At 32.7% G+C, this 21,836-nt stretch overlaps 2 protein-coding genes across 3 annotated transcripts; one reads left to right on the plus strand and one right to left on the minus strand.

Moving 5' to 3' along the window:
- The first annotated feature begins 1,274 nt into the window (after positions 1–1,274).
- LOC105253412 (vacuolar protein sorting-associated protein 13B) lies at positions 1,275–18,463 on the plus strand. 2 transcript variants are annotated; one of them, XM_025412524.1, is made up of 39 exons: positions 1,275–1,514; positions 2,027–2,325; positions 2,709–2,886; positions 2,978–3,056; positions 3,216–3,391; positions 3,508–3,611; positions 3,717–3,966; positions 4,296–4,483; positions 4,573–4,782; positions 4,856–4,994; positions 5,081–5,198; positions 5,290–5,432; positions 5,524–5,696; positions 5,766–5,942; positions 6,015–6,300; positions 6,383–6,545; positions 6,640–7,027; positions 7,178–7,313; positions 7,603–7,770; positions 7,907–8,124; positions 8,200–8,416; positions 8,502–8,706; positions 8,818–9,007; positions 9,103–9,429; positions 9,518–9,721; positions 9,851–9,966; positions 10,054–10,402; positions 10,477–10,599; positions 10,670–10,789; positions 10,895–11,158; positions 11,321–11,938; positions 12,020–12,115; positions 12,192–15,762; positions 15,956–16,360; positions 16,812–16,988; positions 17,069–17,239; positions 17,318–17,511; positions 17,588–17,929; positions 18,020–18,463. In XM_025412524.1, the coding sequence occupies exons 2-39, from the start codon at positions 2,239–2,241 to the stop codon at positions 18,248–18,250; spliced, it is 11,301 nt and encodes a 3,766-aa protein (XP_025268309.1). In that variant the 5' UTR covers positions 1,275–1,514; positions 2,027–2,238; the 3' UTR covers positions 18,251–18,463. The 2 variants fall into 2 exon arrangements, with proteins under 2 accessions (XP_025268309.1, XP_025268310.1); XM_025412525.1 differs by lacking the exon at positions 1,275–1,514 and having other exon boundaries at positions 2,239–2,325; positions 8,818–8,995; positions 18,020–18,250.
- Positions 18,464–18,785: 322 nt separating this feature from the next.
- On the minus strand, positions 18,786–20,884 carry LOC105253411 (RING finger protein 37). Its single transcript, XM_011261442.2, has 2 exons — positions 19,990–20,884; positions 18,786–19,915 (listed from the first exon to the last, which is right to left on the minus strand). The coding sequence occupies exons 1-2, from the start codon at positions 20,643–20,645 to the stop codon at positions 19,039–19,041; spliced, it is 1,533 nt and encodes a 510-aa protein (XP_011259744.1). The 5' UTR covers positions 20,646–20,884; the 3' UTR covers positions 18,786–19,038.
- Between the last annotated feature and the right edge of the window lie 952 nt (positions 20,885–21,836).

Here is a 21,836-nt window from a genome sequence, read left to right on the forward strand (position 1 = left end):
TTAAATCATTAAGCATTAAAAATAAAATATTAAAATTTGTTTTAGATAAAAATGTGTTGTATAAATATTGTTAATGAAGAAATAACTAGTGGGCATATTTTAGACCAACAATTTTTTGATAAATTTATTGAAATATTAAAGGTAAATTCTTTTAGGTCGCAAATATCTTTATTCAGCATTATAATGCATAATAATTATTGCATTATATTCTTTTTAACAAAAGAATTTATTACTTATTAATTACTTATTTATTACTTATTAATGTGTTTATTAATTAGTACATAATTAAATTAATGTTGATTGGTTTTAGGTAACACAAACTGTCGAATTAATTCCCTTTCTGAAACAGATACAATCGATAATAAGTAACATGTATAATAAATTAATTACATATTCATTAATCATTGACAAAATAGAAATACGTAGGTCTGAAATCTCAAGACACTCGAATCATTTTCAGAAAATTATGTAAGAATATAAAGTCTGAATTTATTTTATATTTATTTTATTATTAATATTTATTACAGTATTTTTATTTTTAATTTTTTATAAATAAATATACTGTATTCAAAATGTATAAAAATGTATAAAAATACTGTATAAAAATATTGTATAAAAATACTGTGTTCAAAATAAAGTATATTCGCAGGTTCTTTTAAATAGCATTTAAATTTAAAATTTACCATAAAAACTGCTCGAGAAAAAACTATCAACAAATCATTACTCCGCTTGAGAAAAGATTTGAAATTTTGATCTTATATTTATATATATATATATATATATATATATATATATATATATATATAAGCAGTATATACAGGATGATTAAAAATAACCTATTGTCCTTGAAATGACATATTCTTGAATCAATTCTAAGACGATTTTTCTGTTGTCTTTCGTCCGAAACTTAGTTTAAGAGAAGGATTTAAGAGAAAAAACTATAATAGTATTAATTAATAATATATAGAAAGAAAATATAAAATAGCTTGCAAGATCAGTTGATCTTTCTTCTATAAACTTTCTTCTATGAACTTTTTTGAAAAATATTTAAAAAGTAAAATAATTATATTTTAAAACTGAATCTTTCTTGCAATATCTGTATATCATCTTTCAAATCTCACTTTCCGCAATCTATTATAGGTTTTTGATTTGCGCATGCGTTATATAGCTATCTTCGGCTGTGTTCCAAAATTCACTGCCAGTACTGAAAGTCTATAGTGTACGTCACGTAAACTATAGATTTTCAGTACTGGCAGTGAATTTTGGAACGCAGCCTTCATATGAGGTAACAGCTGGTTGTAGTTTGTCGCAGAAAGAGGTTAATAGACGTCACCATACAGAGGCAGATCATAAAATAGCCACGATCAAAACTAAAATTTTAAGTTGAAAAAGGTTACGTCCGTAAGAACGAAATTGATGCAGCCGCTGCGTTTGTTATATTCGTGACGATAAACGTCCATGTAATAATTTCGCGACGTGTTTTTATAAAAGTCGCGTGGCTTGTCATTTGACAGGTGCGATCAGCTGTGATTCTGCATTGCAATATTTTATATTTGGATTTCTTAAATTAAAATAATATGTGAAAAAATGCCATAGCTAGAAAACCTGATTACAAATAAATTTGTTTTCTTGGAAATTTTATAATTCCATATCTATCTATCCCATTTCCTTTGTGAGACATAAGTAAATGAGCAAAGGTGTATGATTTCAATAATTTCAATCATGTGTAAAATAAAATGTCCTGATATTTTTAAATTAATTTTATTAATGTTTTTTTATTTGCCTGATATAATGAAAATTGGGGGGGGAAAATGGGTCATTAAACATTAAAATAATATAACAATACTTATATATATTCTTACCTATCTTTATATCTTTAGCCTTTAATAAGTATAATTTGTTTGAATGCATATATTTTTAATTTTAATTTCTACATGGCATTAACAATGTCAAGTTAATATCTAAATATTAAAATTTTGTGTAATAAATTTAATTTATACACAGATTTATTTTATATAATTTTCAGGCAAGTCTATATGTCTATCAGAATATATGGTATTATTTCAAATTATTGGACTATTTTATTGAATAGAGATGGTATAAGTCAAAATATATTTATTATTATGAAAAGACAGAAGAAAGATTTCTGATACTGCTTTTTGACTTAAAGCAGATCTCTTATTCTTTAATGACAGCAGTTCATGAAAATATGATAGATGTCTTGTACTGCCAAACACAATGTTTAAATTGGAATCTTATATAACACCAGTAATTCTCAGTTATGTAGAGAAATATGTAAAAAATTTTAAACCAGAACAATCACAGGTAAACATAAGAGTTTTTTGTATCTACCCAGGTAGCAAGATGACGTCTTTAGATGTCATCTTGCTACCTGGATATATTTATTTGTGATAAAGTGTTTTGTTTTATAAAATATTAAATGTTTCTGAATTTTCTAAAAATTTATATTTTATATTTCTTATTTATAATGTCAACAGTTTAGAAGAAAAAGGAATGTAAATATATATACAAAATATTTATACATCTCCTTTTCTCGCTATAAAATTATATTAGTTGCTCTCGTTCAAAAGTATTTATGATATATGGAATAAGTTAATAATATTTTTAAAAATTTATTATGAAATTAGTAATATTATTATGAAATTAGTAATTCTTCATTATTATAAAAAAAGAAACATCTTTTTCAGGTATCCTTGTGGGGTGGAGATGCATCATTTCAAAATTTAGATCTACGATTAGAGGTATTGGAGGAACAACTTAATCTTCCATTCGTCTTTGTTAGTGGCCATATACATGAATTGTTGATACATGTTCCTTGGGTAAAAATTACCTCTGAACCAATAGTTGTTACCATTAATACTATAGGTAAATAACAAATTTAACAATTCTATTTAACATATTCAAAATAACATATTATTACACTTTGAAGTGAATAATCATGTTATCTGTTTTACAGAATGCATTTTAAAATTGAAAGATGAAAATATCACAGAAGCTAACACAGCAGTATTACAAAAGAAAAGGGAGGTAATACAGTAAGTTCATTTTTCATAATCTAGTATTATCATGAAATTTTATTAATTTAATACTCATTTGATTGCTTAGCATTTAAAAATAGCAATATATATATATATATATATATATATATATATATATATATATAAAGTAAAGGATTCTTTGAATTTTTATTATAGAGAGGAAGCTCCACCTGGATATATAAAAAGTATAGTCACAAAAGTTATTAATAATATTACTATTCACTGCAACAATCTTATCTTAAAATATGTAGAAGAGGATATTGTGCTTAGTGTAAATGTTAAATTATTAAGTATGCAAACTGTTGATAATAAATGGGAGCCAGCATTCACTGGTAGGTATTTTTATAATAATAACAGAACAAAAATTGTTCTTTGTTATATTAATATAAATTAATTTTTAATATAAATTAAAGATACATTAACATATATAAAACATTAACACTTATAGATGTCAATACTCAGGAAGTGATGCTTAGAAAAATTATTACTATTCAGGATTTGACATTATGCTTAGATAAAATGGATGCATCAGGAAAGATAGAGATATATCAGGTATTTATTTTGAGATATATTTTGCAAATTTTTTTTAAGTTTGTAGGAAAAATATATTGTAAAACAATTTATAAAAAAGCTAATGTGGATAATAAATTAACATAGGATCCCGTTTTATATCGATGTTCAATGACAATCCGCATGATTATAAACTACCACAGCAATACTTCAAAGAGGGCATCCATCACGAGACTTGATCTTCATTGCGAAAAAATGGAGTTTAGTATGACTGAACAACAAGTACCGATGCTCCTAAGACTGGCAGCCTTAATAATGGCATTACAAACGAAACAATTTCCACTAAGCAAGGAAAAATCTTCTGTTGCTGTCGATGAGAGAGAGGATGTTATACAAGGTTCGAGATTACATTTATATTTCATTGTCATTGTTTGAAATATCTTTTTTCATGTTACATATATATATATATATATATATATATATATATATATAATATATATATATATATATATATATATATATATATATATATACAGGATAAATTTTATTTCGTGTATCAATCTTTTTATCATGCAGGAGATTATCGACTGCATAATAAATTGATCAGTACATGAATGTCAATTTTTTTGATCGACCGTATTGAAGGTCCGAAAATAATGTGTACAATAATAATAATAATAATAATAATAATAAATACGTAGTTTTATTTATATTAATAATTTTCAGATGATACAAATCAGATAGTGGGAACTTCGACAGATGCGGTTGGATGGGGTGGATGGGCTTGGGATATGGTATCATCTGTTTTGCCTGTTGATTGGGACAATAATTGGTCTGCTGAACAGCAAATGGCATATTCTGGTCATATCATACATTTGGGTGTTTATATAGATGATGCTACTTTAACGTTTAAGGTAATGAACATAATTTATCTTTCAGAAAAAAACATTTCTGTTGCCTACAATATTAGAAATAAATGATTATATTTCAATTATTTTTGCAGACTGTCGAAAGCGTCAAAGAACAGTTATTTTACAAATCCCGAAAAATTAGATATAAATCATTTTTATCACTTCAATTAAACGGAGTTGTGATGGATACTTTAATTCAAGGAATCGCGATGACAACGTTTCAAGTAGGAGTGGCATGCATACAGCTCTATCCACGAGGAACGTGCAGTTGCGGGCATGTAGAAGTCGTTGATGGTGTACAGGTAAAGCAATTAATTATTTTAATCAAATGCACAAAAATAAATAGAGTGTCTGAGAGGTAAATTATTATTATAGCCACCGCTTTACGTAATAGCTGGAAATTTGAATATTGATTATCTAAAAGATTCATTGTTTGACGAAGAAGCTGTAGAAAACAAAGGAAAGAAGAGAGATTACAAGCAAGGAATAGATTATCATATGATGATAGCTTCGGGTAAAACATCATTTAAAGGCATACATATAACATTTTATACGTAAATTTTATATGTAAATATAATAATGGAAATTTATTTTTTTCAGTTGAAAAATTATTAGAAAGATGTCCAGCGTTCGTGATGGATTATGCTTACTTCGTGGAGTTGCCTGATGACATAACGCCTGAAAGGCTGCTCGAATTTGGATCAAATTTTGAATACAGGTGTTTAAATGATTTCAATAGCGTATGTGTATATAAAACATGTATATAAAACATTGATTAAGAATTTCAATAAACAATTCGTCTTTTGTAGCAATTTTCAAGAACGCAGGATAATAAGATATCTATCTGGAAATTTGACAATCAGATTATGCTCTGGAATTTTTCATCGTATTGATACTATCAAACAAGCTGCTGCAAAATACGACTATAATCCTTACATTGTAACAAAACCAGGTGAATATCTGTTATAAATTTTAGTTTAATTAATATTCTTACACCAAATAAGAAAATTATAATAGAAGTTATGTATAAATATTAATTTTAGATCCTCCCATTGATGAATTACCTCCAGTTACATTGGAAGAATATGAAGCACTCAGAGAAAATGTATCAATGATGGAAACAAAATTAATATTAAAAACAGCGTCCCTGCAATTACAACTGGCAGATCATTGCGTCATGGGAGTACCGCGGCAACGTAAAATTGTCGAAACTCGGGTAATGTACAAATAGTTGTGTTAAGTTTATAAATTATGAATTATGAATATAACTTATCTTTTTTTCCAGACCATTCCATTATCTCCAGCTCTTACGGATGATCCTTTTGTAAGCATTGAATGCGATGAAGCAATTGCCACTATAATTCAGCCTATGTATCCGTTTAGACTCGTGGCTTGTGCGTCAAAATTGACGGATTTACAACCGGAAATGTTTAGCCAATGTCACGCGATTACTAATATACAAGTGAGCAAAGTGTTTATGCATAATCATTATGAACACATCTTTCACAGACCTAATATCAGAATACTAATATAGATAACTGGAGCGAAAAGTCAACTTCACCTGACAAAAAATTGCGATACTTCAATAGTGATGCCTTACTCGGTGGAAGCTTCTTCAAAAATATTATTATATCCTCAATATTGGCGAGATATAGATATGGTTCAAAAATCATACTCTTTTCAATCAGATAGTATAACTATCACAGGAACTAAGGCAAAATTAATGGCTGCTGTATCTATAGCAACTTCTATTTTTAGCTCTATAGATACAAATCCACTTATCTGTTCTACACTTTTTAATGACGCTTGTCAAGAAAAATGTATGTAAATAATATTAATCTTTAAATGTGTTTTAATGTTATATTTCTCTTGTAAATATAATTACACATGTTTTGTTTATAGCACCAGTGTACTTAGAGTTATACCTAGAAAATATAATGTGCAAAAATGTATCTTCTTCAGTTATGATATCAAACGAAATGAATGTAAACTCTATAAAAATATTTGCTCTCAATGATTTGCAACAAGCTTTTATTCTTTCGGGTCCAGAAAATTGTGACGACAAGTTTGTATATACATATATTATATCAGTGTATATCAGTGACATGTATACACAAAAGTGTAAGAAATCTCAACTAATTAAATCTTTATATTTTTAGTGACACAGGAAATGTACCACTTTTGTCTAGCGTAATACAATTTCCTAAGAATGTCGAATTACATACACACCCATCGCTTGTTTCATTTAAAATTGCCGAAATCAGAGCTTCGTTGGATCCACTTTTCTTTGAATGGCTAAAATATCGTGCCACTTATCATAAATCCGGAAGCGTACACATGTTACATTCAGATAGCCAACAATTGATCACCGAAGGTACATCGTCCGACACGGGTACTCGAAAGAAAACATTTCCAAGTCTGTACGAAAGTGTGCATAGTTCATCGGATAAAGAGAAAAAAAGATCAGCTGTGACAGAAAAGTCGAAAACACTGCGATATGATGAAACGCAAAAAAAAGCTGAATCTAAAATAGAAGAGGAACAACAGGTATTAAAAAATTATATTAATATTGTAAATATATATAATATACCACACAGTGATTATATTAATTGATTATTGCATTACTTATAAAAAGAATGACTTTTAATGTGATAATTGCATTAATTATTAAAGATAGACTAAAATGGTTTATGACAGAATTTTCAGAAGTCGGGAATATTGGTCAAATTAGCAGAATCATATTCATGGTGGTGCAGTCTTGTGTTAAGTGGTCACATAGGACATATTATTATTTACATTCCATCTAATACAATGAGTGGCATTGGCGCTGATGGTAAATATTTAATAATATTTTACTATTTTATTTTTAAAAAGTAATTTATAACAAAAATATGAAAAAAAATATTTAAAAAATATTTAAAAAATATAAAATATAAATATAAAAATATAAAATAAAAATATAAAATAATTATAAAAATAAAAATATAAAATATGAAAAAAATATTAAAATCTCAGACTCATTCATGAAACCGTCTTATTGATTTTTATTTTTTTGATAAATATTGTTGTATTTTTATATACAGTTTATATTAAAACAATTAATAAAATATATGTTACATAAGGCATAGAACAAGCCAAAGACAGAGCCTTGATAGAGAATCAAGATTTACAAATGATGATAATAAAACTACCAAGTCTTCTTATACACTCGTCTAATTTGAATGCCGAATCATTGAACCCATATCTGCAAAATCTCCCTGTTAAATTACCAGAATCTATATGGACATGTCGTAAGTCTAATCATAATTAACAAAAAAATATTTTATACACACACGTATATATATATATATATATATATATATATATATATATATATATATATATGATAAAATATACACGTTATTATTATTGCTGTTACTATTTTAGGAATGCAAAGCTTTCCATGGACATTAAGTCTTGTAGACTTTCATTGTTTCACGTTGGAACAGACGACACAAAAGAATTTTATAAAGAAAGTTACATTAAATGCTACAATAGCTCTTACAACTAAAACAGCTGCAATTCAATCAAATACACTTACTGCTTTAAGCATTTGTGTACATATTGATAATTCTCCTATCCTTATTTCACTTTCAGAAGAACAGGTATTAATTATAAGTCTTTTATTTAAATAATACTGATATAATATAAAAATATAAATTTTGAAATGTATTTTTCAGGTTGTTTTTATGAGCAATATAGTCTTAAATATCATAAAAATATTACAAACTCTATGTGGCCCTCGGGAAAATAACACAATTGTACGACAAATGAGCAATGAAATGCAGATTATTCTCCCTGCCATACCTCAAACTCCGTCCACTCCAACACAAATAATGTATCAAGAAGATACGACTAATTCAACCGTATCTACATCGAAAGACGATCTAGGATATGGTGAGTTGCAAATATACATGTTTATTCTTGCGAAAAATTTTAATTATTTGTAACTTATGTTTTAATTAATTTATAATTTTTATAGAAAAAGATGGTTTAGTTATAACAGCATGGATTCAATGGACCATAACAAAAGTAGCAATTAAATTATATATTTTGGAACAAGAAGATGGATCATCTTTAAAATTGATGTTGGAACTAGAGGATATTATAACATCTTTAGACTTACAATCGGTCTATATGCAATTAAAAAGTAAAATAACAACAGCTACAATATTACATTATGTTAGGTAAATTAATATTTATATACACATATATATTAGTCTTCTTAGCAAAAATAAATAAATTCTTTTTTATTACACAATGCTTTTTTCATTTGTATTTATGTTGTAATTTAATAGAGGTCCACATGCATTAAATTGGGATGTTGGCGAATATGCTGGACTAATACTCTGTGGAAGAGAAGATAATTTAGAAAAAGGTGATGATTCGGGTTTTCTAAGTTTCACACTTACTCGTGCAAAATCAGGAAATGTATATACACGTTGGGGTACTCACAAACGTTACAAGTTACAAAAGGTAGGACAAAAAGTAAGTTATTGATAATATCTCCCTTAAGGAAAAATTCTATTAATCATATTTATATATGAATTATAATTCTCTGATACTCTCTTTTGAATATTTAGAAAGAAATGCTACTTGATTCAGCATTATCCATGAACGGCTATATTTCTGAAATATTCATCAAAATGCAAATGGTCGATATAATCTTACCACTTAGTGTGATTAGCAAATATATTCAATTAGTGAAACCTTTTGCACGTCTCAGCTCGTCTATTGAGAAAAGTGCGGAAATTACTCGTGATAAGAGCACATCAACGTCATTCACTAATATAATCACTCTAAATAATGAATTGTTACCATTGATACATTTGGAGTTCAAAGGTTTCCGACTCATGATGCCAGCTTTAAATCATGCAAATAAATTGCAACACGATTTATTGATGCTCCAGGTTATAAAACGTTTTATTTTTGAAAAAACTTTTTCCATTTCTCTAATATAATATTTAAATTGATTTATATATCGGGGTTCTTTTATAGTTGGACGGAATTCGTATCACGCCGGATGCGGAAAATCCAATTTGCAGAACTCCATTGCGAACTGACATATATCAGTTGGCTGCTCAAGCAAATATATTAAATGTACCAGGTTCGGCTGTGGAAGATCGTCAGTATCAAATCAATGTTAAAGGCGTGTGCGCATATACTACCACATGGAGGAATTATCAGCTAAGCATTAATAAGGTTTACTATTAAACAGAAATATAGATATACATATTTTTTATACTTTATCCGAAACTTAAAAAGATTTTTTGAAATATTAACATACACAGATTGATAATTATATAATCTCTACATATTATATATTTTCAGAGGATGTCTCAATCATACCTATATACAATGAATGAGAATCCTGCATTGGAATGGAATAAGCTCGGGAATGGTAGTAGTCTCGATCCGTATTTCTCTACATCTCCTGTATTAACAAAGTAATGTAATTAAAGAGTACACGTACAAAAATCTATTATATTTAGGTAATTAGATTTTCCAAGTTTAATGTTTTTTTTAAATTCTAGATTTGATCTCTGTTTGATTATTGCACCAGCAGTCACATTTAAAGGAGACACGATAGTCTGTGGAAGCGCCATAGAAGTGAATTGCATTACAGACATAGAATGGACAATAAATTTCGATCAAATTAAATTAATATCGACGCTCAATAATGAATTTATAACGCTAATGTCTAGAAGTTTTGAGAAGGTGGAAAATCAAAACAATTTTAATAATACAATTCAAAAATTTTCGAACTCTCAAAATACAAAACCTGCCAGTTGGTTGAAACAGACATCAGATGATTCAGATATCGATTTTACAAAAGATAGTGGTGTTGATTTTGAAATGTCCAGTGTACATTCGACAGTAATTGTAAGTTATCGGTACAGAAGTTTTGCAGAAGTAACGATTTATTAATTTGTTTTAAAAATGTTAAATTTTATTAGGGAAGGCCTGCTATTCCTGAAACTATGATACTTCCACCGTTTGAATTTTTAGTGAATTGTGGGAAGATAACACTTATCTTATACGAAGTTCAGAATACAGCCTTTGATTTAGAGGGTGATATAGTGAGTAATAATTATAATTTATTTGATTACAGTATTTTAATTATTATTAAAATATTAATTATTTTTTCAGGATATGCACAAAGTTAATTGCGAAGATGATAACGATAATGTAAAACAGCCATTATTTTATCTAATGATTAATCAACCAAATATTTATTTTTTTCAACAACATTTATCTAAAAAAATTCAGGTATGCATTTTTTATAATTTCAAAAAATAAAAATTAATATATCATTTAATACTTAATTATTTAAATATATATCTCTTGTTTCAACTAATATTGACCGATTTATAGATATCCTGTTTTGATATAACGACAGCGCTTGGCAATGCCCAAAATCTGAATACGATACCGACTGAAAAAGATTTCAAAATTTTTATGATAGAAACGAAGCACGGAGATTTACATCCAGACACGGGTATCCCGCCTTCTTTTGCTACAATAAAATCTGAGATGATTCTAGGCAAAAATCGACAATTTTTTATCGAAATGGGACGGCCGACAAAAATACATCTTTCTTTATCTCGGCTCAATCAGCTTTATAATATACGAAATAAGGTATTTCATAAAAAAGAAAAATGTTTAATATATATATATATATATATATATATATATATATATATATGTTAAAGATTTTATATATATATATATATATATATATATATATATATATACGTAAAATATAGTTTTAACTACAACTTTATTTTACGTATATTTCAGGTACTATCATGTTTTATGAACGACAATGTTACACAAATGCCGGCAAAGGATACTGCAGACCTTCAAAATTTAGCAGCACCGATAAAATCGAGAAAACTCAATGTACCTGATCTACATTTAAGTACAAAACAAATTGTATTATCTTTAAAGACTGATACTGGAGCAGAAATCATTATCAGTCTAGCATCGTTAAATGGGAATCTGTCGACACTTGTGAGACCAGACAGGATATATTCAAGCATGTCTATAGATTCTTTTATTATATCTGCGATCTTAAACGGAAATATTAAAGTGTTATTAAATCCATGGTGTTGCAATATAACGACCTGCTTACTTTGGGAATCTTCATACAGCAGCGAAGTTATTCCGCAGATACAGATACAGGCAGACAGTGAAAGTTTATATCTTGATTTCGGACCTGATCAAATTAAAATTATAAAAATAGTCATGCGAGATTGTCAATTGCTCTTAAGCGAATTTTCTTCGCTCTCTACGAGCGAGAATAAAAATGAAAAACAAATTATACTATCGACCGAACAACATTACAAGGATGATTTAAAGGCTGGCGCATTTCAATTTGTCGATGGCACTGCGGACGAGTTACCTTTCCCATATCAAGTTAGTTAACGCGAATTTTTATTAACTTAAGTAAAAATAAAAAATGAACTGAGCTTGATTTATTGATGGATTCTCTTGCAGGTGGTATTTTTTGCTTATCCTCAGCAAGCGATGGCTTGGAGATACCCGCAACCGCGCACATTAACGAGAATACATATATCTCCTGTTCCATTCGAAGTAAGTACTGAAACAATTTGTTACTTTGAAACTAAAAATCAATGTATCTCTTTGAAAACAAAAGGATTCGTTACAGACAGTGGACGCCGATGGCAATTATATCGACAGAATTTCTTGCATTCTCGAATATTGGAGCGACAGTCACATGTCGTATCAACGTTACGCGGATTTTTACTTATCGGAAACGGATTCCTATCGACTGGATTTGCCGGAGAGGGCACCGGCACGTGCGGTGGCCTGTGTATGGCGTGTGGTTATTTCATCCAGCAACAAACGGTCGCTCTCGAAAAGCATCGTTTCCGCACGTGTTCTTGCAGCCTGTTTACGCATCGATTCCTACTTTAATCCTCTATTAATACCAAACGTGCAAATCGCCTTAAATATCGGCGTGCTTCACGTGTCTTTGTACAATCATATCGATACTACTGTGTATAATAATTTGCCGCCACCCTTGGATATATACACGTTGAATGGGAGGATCCCCGAGATACAATGTTTCATGTCCATAGAACAAAAAGGAGCTGTTTTGGTACTCAACAAATGGATGGACAACTCCACGCTGCTCGATATCAGCGGTACCTTGAGCGCTCACGTGTTAGATTACAGTCATTTGACTATGCAAGAGGTGTTGGATTCCCTGGAAGGAAGATTACAATTGTCACTATCTGATAAAATCGATGCGTCGTTAACAAGCAACCCATTTACATTGAAATTAGGTCCGGCGATCACTCACACTCTTGCGGTCTCTATCCGTCTATGGTTAGCGTCTTTCGATGAAGAGGAAAAAAGTGTGATTGTCCTGACGCGTTATGTAATTGCCAATGATAGCAATATACCTATCCGTTTTGGTCAAAGTGGCACTGGCGACAGTATACTTCTTGAGAGCAGGCAGTGTAATTTTTATTCGTGGCGGCAGATTGGCAATCAGATGATACGTATATCGATCGAGGAGAACGCCTGGGTGTGGAGCCGACCTTTTCCCGTCAATAAGAACGGAATCCATGTAATAGAATTCAATAATTCGGTGACCGGTGGCACGGTGGTTTTTGTAAATGTTACGTCGCTTTCCGCTACGCAGAAGCTCGTAACGTTCTCGGGGCAGCTCGTAATTTCCAATCAATTGATGGATAATTTCGAGATGAGATTGGTAAAGTACGAGACAGACGTCGGCTCTAAGGTAACGGTCTCGAAGGAGGTATATCCCATACCGGGTAAGAGCTTTCCGTCATCTATTATGCTCGAAAATAACAGAAAAATGGCTATGCGGTTGCGTTTCACCAACTTAACGCACTTATCTTGGACTGGCGACATTCCTCTGCAACCAAACGTCAAATGGGGTCAACCATGGCTTGTAAAAGTACCACTCCAAGAACGCGGTCAATTTTTCAGTATTTGGGTACGAATTGTAACGCAAATGATACAGGATAAAGTAAAGATCCTTGCGGTACTAAGTCCACTTTACATGATCAGATCACACTTACCAGTGCCGGTTAAAGTTCAAATGGAAACTCCATCCTTGAAGATGTCATTGAGCACCATGGTGAATGGTCGTGGCGAATGTCAGCAACTGTACTGCCCTGGTACGTTCGAGCATTTTCATCAGCTGACGTTTCAATTGGAATCTGGTGTCTCCGCGTCGAATCCTTACGTGCCGCTCTCGTACAGTTCAGTGGATCAGCGAAAATTCTTCAGAAGACCCGATATCGAGGACATCGACAAAATTCTGCAAGATCTCAAAGACCGAAAGGACGACGCAAAATGGCCTTTTCAAGGAGACGATACAGGAGAGGAATGGATATCTGCAGAGCAGCCGCAGACGCATGTGCAGGTAAAGTACCAAGATGCGGGACTGGTCTCTAGTACCTTGTTGTTGGAATTGCAGCCTTGGTGCTTCATAATGAATTCGCTGGGCTGTCATATCTCGCTGGTGTCGGAAGATACAGAGTTGTGCCAGATCCCTCACTACGGCATAGTCACGCCGCCCAAGTTGGAGGACACTTTTTACGTGGGCGTCGGAATCGGCGATACTTATTACATGTCGCAGACATTGCAGTTGGCGCGACCCGACTGGAGTCAGAGCTTCTATATGCCACGAATCAACGGCATCGTACCGGTGGACGGGAACATCAAGACGTTCGTAGACTGCGGTACGAGCGTATCTATTTTGAGCATCGGCTCTTCTATGCACGAAGACATGCGTCTGGTGCGAATTGCGAGCAGCCACGTGATCGCCAATTTGACGTCTCAGGAATTGTGCGTGGCCACGCTCGCGATACACGAAGAAGCAAGAGACCTGCAGCTACCGCATGATCTCACCCCTTGCAGCCTGAATGTCTCGCCGTCCGAGGATCAAAGGCAGGGTATACCAATCGTACAATGGTACACATTATACACAGAAAGCAATGTCGAGCCCCTCGTATTGTACATATCGCTCAGTCTCGGTCACAGATGGTCTTGTCCGATCAGAGTGGACCAAGCGATGAGTCGGAAATCCGTTGCAATTCCCAATGGTTCTTCGACTATGCCGGTTATCGTGACAACGCAAGAAGACAAAGGTACCACATTCATCGTGATACACGCTGACGATCATCCACAATTGTTGATCGAGAATGCTTGCGGCTTCAAGATCCTGCTGGGACAAGCCAATGAAAAAGGAAGCGAGATATTACCAGACAGCGTTCATTTTACGTGGATGTGTGAAGTCGATAGCGGAGCAACATCCCATTATTCTCTTCCCTGCGTCAGTAACAGGCTACCCGACACCATCGTTCCAAGTGCGTCAAACGTGCTGTTATTTTCCACCGTGCAAAACCATCAGGTGACAGAAAAGGCAAGTCTAAAATGGTCAAGAGGCGTGAATCTATCCGCATTGTCGTCTACACCGATGGACCAATATCTACGGTTGCCCTCGTATGGCGACGTGAAGCTCATAATGCAGAATCGTTGTTACACTATTCACATCAGCATCGTGCCTATCTCCCAGATCGAAATATCCGCTCAAGACATTAGAAGTAGATTACTGCGGAAGAAGTACACGGCAAAGGATCACGATATAATCGCACCGATCTCATCAAAAAGGTCAGAAGAGGATAAACTATTGCAATATGTACAAAGTTCGAGTAGCTCAACGTCGTTGACGAGCTTCTTCTCGGCTCAAGAAGACATCTTGCCGATGGAATCGATGGTTGTTTCGTCGTCGTCGAAGCAGTTGATTCCAAAAGTGGCGGAGGAAACTCCCACTGATGAAAGTCAATCGAAATCCTCCAGCAATGCCTCTTCGAATCCTAGAGAAGGCTCTATAACAGTTTATCTGCGCGCCTGTACCATCGCCATTCTTCACGACATCAATGAAAATGCGCAGAGAATCGAAGTCGCAAGTTTGTCCATGACGGATTTGGTCGTCACCGTAAATTCAAAGGCCAGATTTATCAATCTACATTGCTACATAGGCGACTTGCAATTGGATAATCAATTATTCGATCAGGGAGGTTTCGACTTCCCTGTAGTATTGATAAATCAGAATCCACTGCCCACCAGGGGAATGACGTTTTACAGCAATAATTGTTTAATGACGAATATGGAGAAAATTAAACAAGATTCTTTAATAGCTGTCGAGTATATCTGGGAGGTAAACGGAAGTATGATAGGTACGTATCTTATGAGAAGATGTGGCTATCGGGAAAAGAAATATGTAATACAATAAATAATATTTTATATATAATATATAATATTTTATACATTATATATAATAATATTTTATAATATAATAAATAATATTTTAAGCAAATAAATGTTTAGTGAATTTACATATGGATAATGTGATACATATTTCTATTGCAGCTTCAAAGGAATATCGCATGAGAATCGCGCCCATTAGTGCATATATCGAGGACACGTACATAACGCAATTGTTGGATTACGCAACTTCGATGATACCACCGCGTTTGGTATTAAATGACAGTCCCAAGAGGATGCAAACGATAGCTATTTTGAACGCAGTCTACATACCGGATTATATCATGATTGACTCGAAAATCTTGAGCAAGCCGTTGAGATTGCAAAACTTTGTAATAGAACCTCTGTCCATTTTGTTGAGCGTTCACACGTCCGTACGATTGTACGTCGCTCTGGACCATTCCCCATTGTACTTCGGTATCTTCGAGAGAAAGAATCTGTTGACTACCCCTTACAGACTTGGCAATGCGCTTACCATGCATTACTTATCCGGAGCTATATTTGGAGCAGGTCGGTAATACATCAGTAATACAGGGTGTTTCAGACCACCCGTATCACCCATTTAAAAACTAGAGAAGTGGTTATTTCAAAAAAGTTATTTAAAGATATTTTATGGTTTATGTAAAATTAAGATGTTTTATGGTTTATGTAAAATTAAGAAATGATTTCAAGCCTCATAACTCGAAAATATGCAATGAAAAATAGGGAGTTCCATGTAAAAAAAAATGCACTTCCGGTCTAAATCGCCTATTTCCGGCCGGAACCAGAAGTTGAAAATATCACCATTCGATAGAGCGCACCTGATTTATAAAGAAAATGTTTTTACTTTTTTTTAAATAATCACTTCTCTAGTTTTTAAACGGGTGGTACGGGTGGTCTGAAACACCCTGTATATACAAAATACACTTATCTTTTTGCTATAAAATAATGAGATAAAGAACAAAATTGTTTGGTTCGTCAGGTTGGGTGGTCGGATCATTAGAAATACTCGGATCACCAGGAGGTTTGGCACAAGCGCTCGGATCCGGACTCAGAGACTTCGTTTCACTGCCGTTTCAAGGACTGCTGCAGGGCCCGTGGGGCTTCATCGTTGGAATTACACACGGATCAGCCAGTCTGATGAAGCACGTTACAGCAGGTATAGAAATTATTTTCTTCCTTAATTATTCTAAGAGTATTTAAAGATAGATATAATCAATTGTGTTTCCTCTTTCGTAGGTACCGTGAATTCCGTAACAAAACTAGCATCTAGCGTTGCGCGAAACTTGGATCGTTTAACGTTGGACGAAGAACATCTTCAGCGACAAGAAGAATCGCGCAGAATGCGTCCTCAAGGCATGGCGCAAGGACTTTACCAGGGCTTAACTGGTCTGGGAATGAGTTTACTCGGTAGTCATTCCTTTTTTTTTTTGTTTTTAAATATCTTTCTCGTATGTAGATGATCGCTAATTATCGATTGTTGACTAGCGGCCGTGGCTGGCTTGGCGCATCATCCTCTGCAGCAAGTGTGGTCAGGCGAGGCGACGACCAAGAGTTTGGTCACTGGAGTCGGACTCGGTTTAGTCGGCGTCGTGACTAAACCATTGAGCGGTGCCGCGGAATTGGTCGCTCTTACGGGTCAAGGACTATTGCAGGGAGCTGGATGGAATTCCTTGCCTACGGTAAAACTCAAATAATAAAAACCTGTTTCTTTTTTTTACAATTTATCATCATCTAATTGTCTTTATTTTTCAACAGCCGCGTCAGAGACCAATCGTGCAATACACTACTGGCAATAATAGCACGTCTGTTCGATACACGTGGCGTTTGTCACCTTTGCTTGATCACAGTCATGATAGTATTCTTCACGTGACTAGCGCGGATTATGTCATTCATCAGGGCAGTAATCGGGCAGTGACGCTTGTCCTCACGCGACAAGCTCTATTACTTGTTAATATGGCAGAGGATAGCGTAGAGCGAATATTCTCGTTGAAAGAATTGACGAGCGTTGATCATATCACAGACTCGACCATGTTGTGCTTGTATTGTCCACCAGCCACGACACAATCAAGCAGGCCTTTATCACCAGCCGATCACGAGGTAAAATGAGCTCGATTTTATGAATTTATAAATCGGACTTATCATGCGATTTTAATGTATTTAATGTATCATTCTAATATACCTTTTAAGATGAATCAAGAAATGAGAGCGCGAGTTGAAGAATACGTGCGGACAAGCAGCACCGGTTTGGCCAGTGTATCAACTAATAGCGACAGACAGTCCGATACCTTCGAGAAAACGTCCCCACATCCAGAACATACACTTACGTTTTATGTTTGTCCAGATACCCGTAATTATTTACTATCATTGTTTAACATTGCTAAACGACAAAACCAGGGTTCTGGTTTCGCTGTTTTATAATGAAATAAACTTCCAAACATTTATTATTAACTATAACGAGAGACTGAAAGAAAATATTCCAAATAATTCTGTATGTCGAATCAAATGCATTTAAAATATTTTCTTTGGGTATTGAAACATCTATATTGGTATACTTTTGAAAAAATTTTATATATTTCGAGAAGTTAACAAATGGAAACGGTATTATAAGAAAAAAATTTTTTAATATTCAAGTAAACAATTAATATTCCAAAATCATTGTATTTGAACCATATTTTTAATTTTTATTACAGTATATTGCATAATTGACGCTTTATATATCGTTTTGCAAAAGAAACATTAAAGGACATTTGTTACAAATTTATAGCATAAATTTATTATAAATCTATACAAACTATATAATTCTGTAAAATAATTACAATAACGTGTTACTTATTGCTTCATACAGAAACGTACAAATTGAAGGAAAACACATGTATAACATGTATAAATATTATTTATAAGTATAATATATAATATGTATGAGATAAAGTAAAGAAACAAGTTTTTATAAACATTATTTACACATATAATTGTCAACTTTATATGAATGTGAATTATATTATACGTGCCAAAATATTGTGAGCAATCTTAATATTAGAATTGTCATAAATGATGTAATATTGATCTCTAATGATTCAGTGTATTACAATAATATATTTTGCATACTGTCCTTACATAGATTTGGCAAATAAATGTGAAAAAGCTCGAGTTATATCAATAAGAACTAAAATATTCTCTTATTGATAATATATTTTATAATCTTATTGCTATCTATTTAAAATACTGTTATGGATTCGTTCAATATCGCTCAATTTATAAAAAAGTCCACAAGATTTACACTGACTATTCTCAATAGATAATAATACTTTTCTACATATCACATGTTTACAGGGAAGCTTATAAAGAATACTATTATTACAACATTTACACTCACTAGATATATTATGTAATTCCACTTTTTCTGGTGCATTGAAGCGTTTAATGTTTAACAATAGACTCTTTACATTCCCATCTAAGGAACTGTCGACATTAGCTATCAGATTTTCTGATTTATTATCTCTAATATGATTATGAGTATTATTATAAACTAATTTAGAGGAATTTGAAATTTTTGTCACTTGTTCTGATCTCTCTCTAGCATTGGCAGTGGATTGTTTGGAACACACAACAATTGTTGGCAATTTATGGCAATACCTCTTTGTCTGTTGTAAATAATCATCCATTGTTTGCTTGCATGCTTCTAATTTAGCATCTTCGACAGTTCTCTTTAATAAATTTTTATTTAACACACACTTTGGTACTTCAATTATCCTTCTATCTCCTGCTATAGCTGAATTTGAAGCATGACCTAAGACTCTTGGTATACTCTTTATTTCATTCAAATTGCTATTGTCCAACAAAAATTTATCAATCCTCGACTTCAATGCAGTTGCCATGATTGGCTTACGATGTTCATTAAATACAATGCCAGTGAATGGATCTGATAATGGTCTACCCCAAATTGCTTCATTTCGTCCATATTTTTCTAATGTAGCCTGATCTATCACATTGCCACTAGGTAATGTAATCGGCTGAGTCATTAACTCCAATGTAATAGGATCTTTGAAACTCTCAGGAATTTCGAGCTTTGTTTTACCCTCTTGTCTAAATATATAATATGAAAAATATTTTTAGCTTAGAACAATAATGTATGTAATATATTATAAATATATACAAACCTGTTGTCAGTAGTCTTTGCAGAGGTAATCTCTGTTTTATATTCAGTTGTAGACAATGACAATACAGCTTCATGTTTGGACCATAAAGTATATACATTTGCGACAATGTCTTTTCCACAACGAGGTGATACTGTTCCCCAAACTTCAATCTTTCCTAACGCTGGTACTGACTTCTCCGTTTTACATATTGTTATTCGTAAAACATGAGCATATGAAGTTAAGTGTCCTATCCAGACTTTAATATAACGTTTTAAAAAATTTGCTGGTGCAGGGATTTTTTCAGGCTTAATGTCACTCGGATAAAACAACAATCCAGCATCGGAGGGACTCAGAAATCCACTGGACAATAAAGTATAAGGGGTATTGCAATCATTGGTATTTTTACAATAAAGTTGAAAGCCTGATGATTTCTGCGATCCCACAGATGGCCAAATCAATATATGATTTATCCTGATGTTACAAAGAAATGTGATGTCTATATGAACTGGTGGTTTAATGCAGGAATATGCCAGAAATCCTTTGCAAGAATCATTTATCAAATTCGTCACCTCGTATCCTTCTGTGCTGATGGTACTGCATTTGATCTCTGGACGTAAGCGAGGGTCACAAAAATTCAAAAGCATTTTCTTTTTATTCGCAGACCACCAATGACACATACAATAATAAAATGCACGTCAGTTATGTGGATATCCAGGCATAATATCTGCGGCTCGAAAATATTTAATAACGAAACTGAATGTTAGAAAACGATTGTAAGCTATGAGATAGAAAACAAATCTCTTCAAGATGTCCAACAGAGGTCTCCACAACCTCACTTACATATGTATATGAATGAATATGCTCTTGCTTTAATAAAAAACAAAAGTATATGAATGAATGTATGAATGATGACAGTCACCAGCTTTACTTATATGAATGAATGTATGAATGATAGTCTATGGCTACGCGGAGACCGCTAGGAATACTTTGAAGCGTTTGACTGACCAATCAGGACAAAAGGAATAAAGGTTTTTTTAACCTGATTGGTTAATCAAACGCTTCAAAGCATCCTCAACGTCTTCTCGACCGCAGTTTATGATACATATTAAAAATTAATTATTAATACATATATAGAATTTATCAAATTAATCACTGATTCTTCTGAAGTTTTTATAATTAAGACTCGAAAAATATAGATGTTGCAAAATATTTTAAGTCTCTTCCTTTATATAAAACATAAAGAATTCATATGTTCCATTCTAATATAGCTAACACTATTTAATAATTTATATTTTTATTATCATTTTCATACCAGCATAATACTTTTGTGCTTAATACACTTTATATAATATAATGTACTAAATTATAAAATTTAATTCACTATTCGACTGATTGCGTTCCGACTCGCTTTTTTATTCGATATATATAAATATTTAATTAATTAATCGAACGATTGCATTCCGATTCATCTTTTCGTTCGATATATATAAATATTTAACGAATTAATCGAACGATTGCATTCGGCTTGCCATTTTACTCGCCGCGTTACAGTGAATATCGCGCGAGAGAGGCAGGCAACATGCGCGGCGTCGTACACGATTTCAACCGTCCGCGCGCAGACGAAAAACGGCCAATTTATATCTCGACTTCCGGACGCGATAGCGATTTCGTTCTTTTTGCATAAAATTCTACACCATTTCGCGGCACTACCGTTTAAATCTCGTTCCGATCGCCCGAGGAGCGGCTGACTTACAGTGAATATCCGAAATCTGCTTCTTGGACTCACACTTAAGTGTAATATTTATATATATCGAATAAAAAAGCGAGTCGGAACGCAATCAATCGAATAGTGAATTAAATATTTATAT

This window comes from Camponotus floridanus, unplaced genomic scaffold, assembly GCF_003227725.1.
Source record: "Camponotus floridanus strain SB8 unplaced genomic scaffold, Cflo_v7.5 scaffold52, whole genome shotgun sequence".
Lineage (NCBI taxonomy): Eukaryota > Metazoa > Arthropoda > Insecta > Hymenoptera > Formicidae > Camponotus > Camponotus floridanus.

Coding starts and splice junctions, on each gene's coding strand:
- LOC105253411 (XM_011261442.2), bottom strand. CDS start 20,645: ATGTGTCATTGGTGGTCTGCGAATAAAAAGAAAATGCTTTTGAATTTT. Junction 19,916..19,989: donor GCAAAGACTACTGACAACAG/GTTTGTATATAT, acceptor TTATATATTTAG/ACAAGAGGGTAAAACAAAGC.
- LOC105253412 (XM_025412524.1), top strand. CDS start 2,239: ATGTTTAAATTGGAATCTTATATAACACCAGTAATTCTCAGTTATGTA. Junction 5,697..5,765: donor GTAAAATTGTCGAAACTCGG/GTAATGTACAAA, acceptor CTTTTTTTCCAG/ACCATTCCATTATCTCCAGC. Junction 10,790..10,894: donor ATTTATCTAAAAAAATTCAG/GTATGCATTTTT, acceptor ACCGATTTATAG/ATATCCTGTTTTGATATAAC.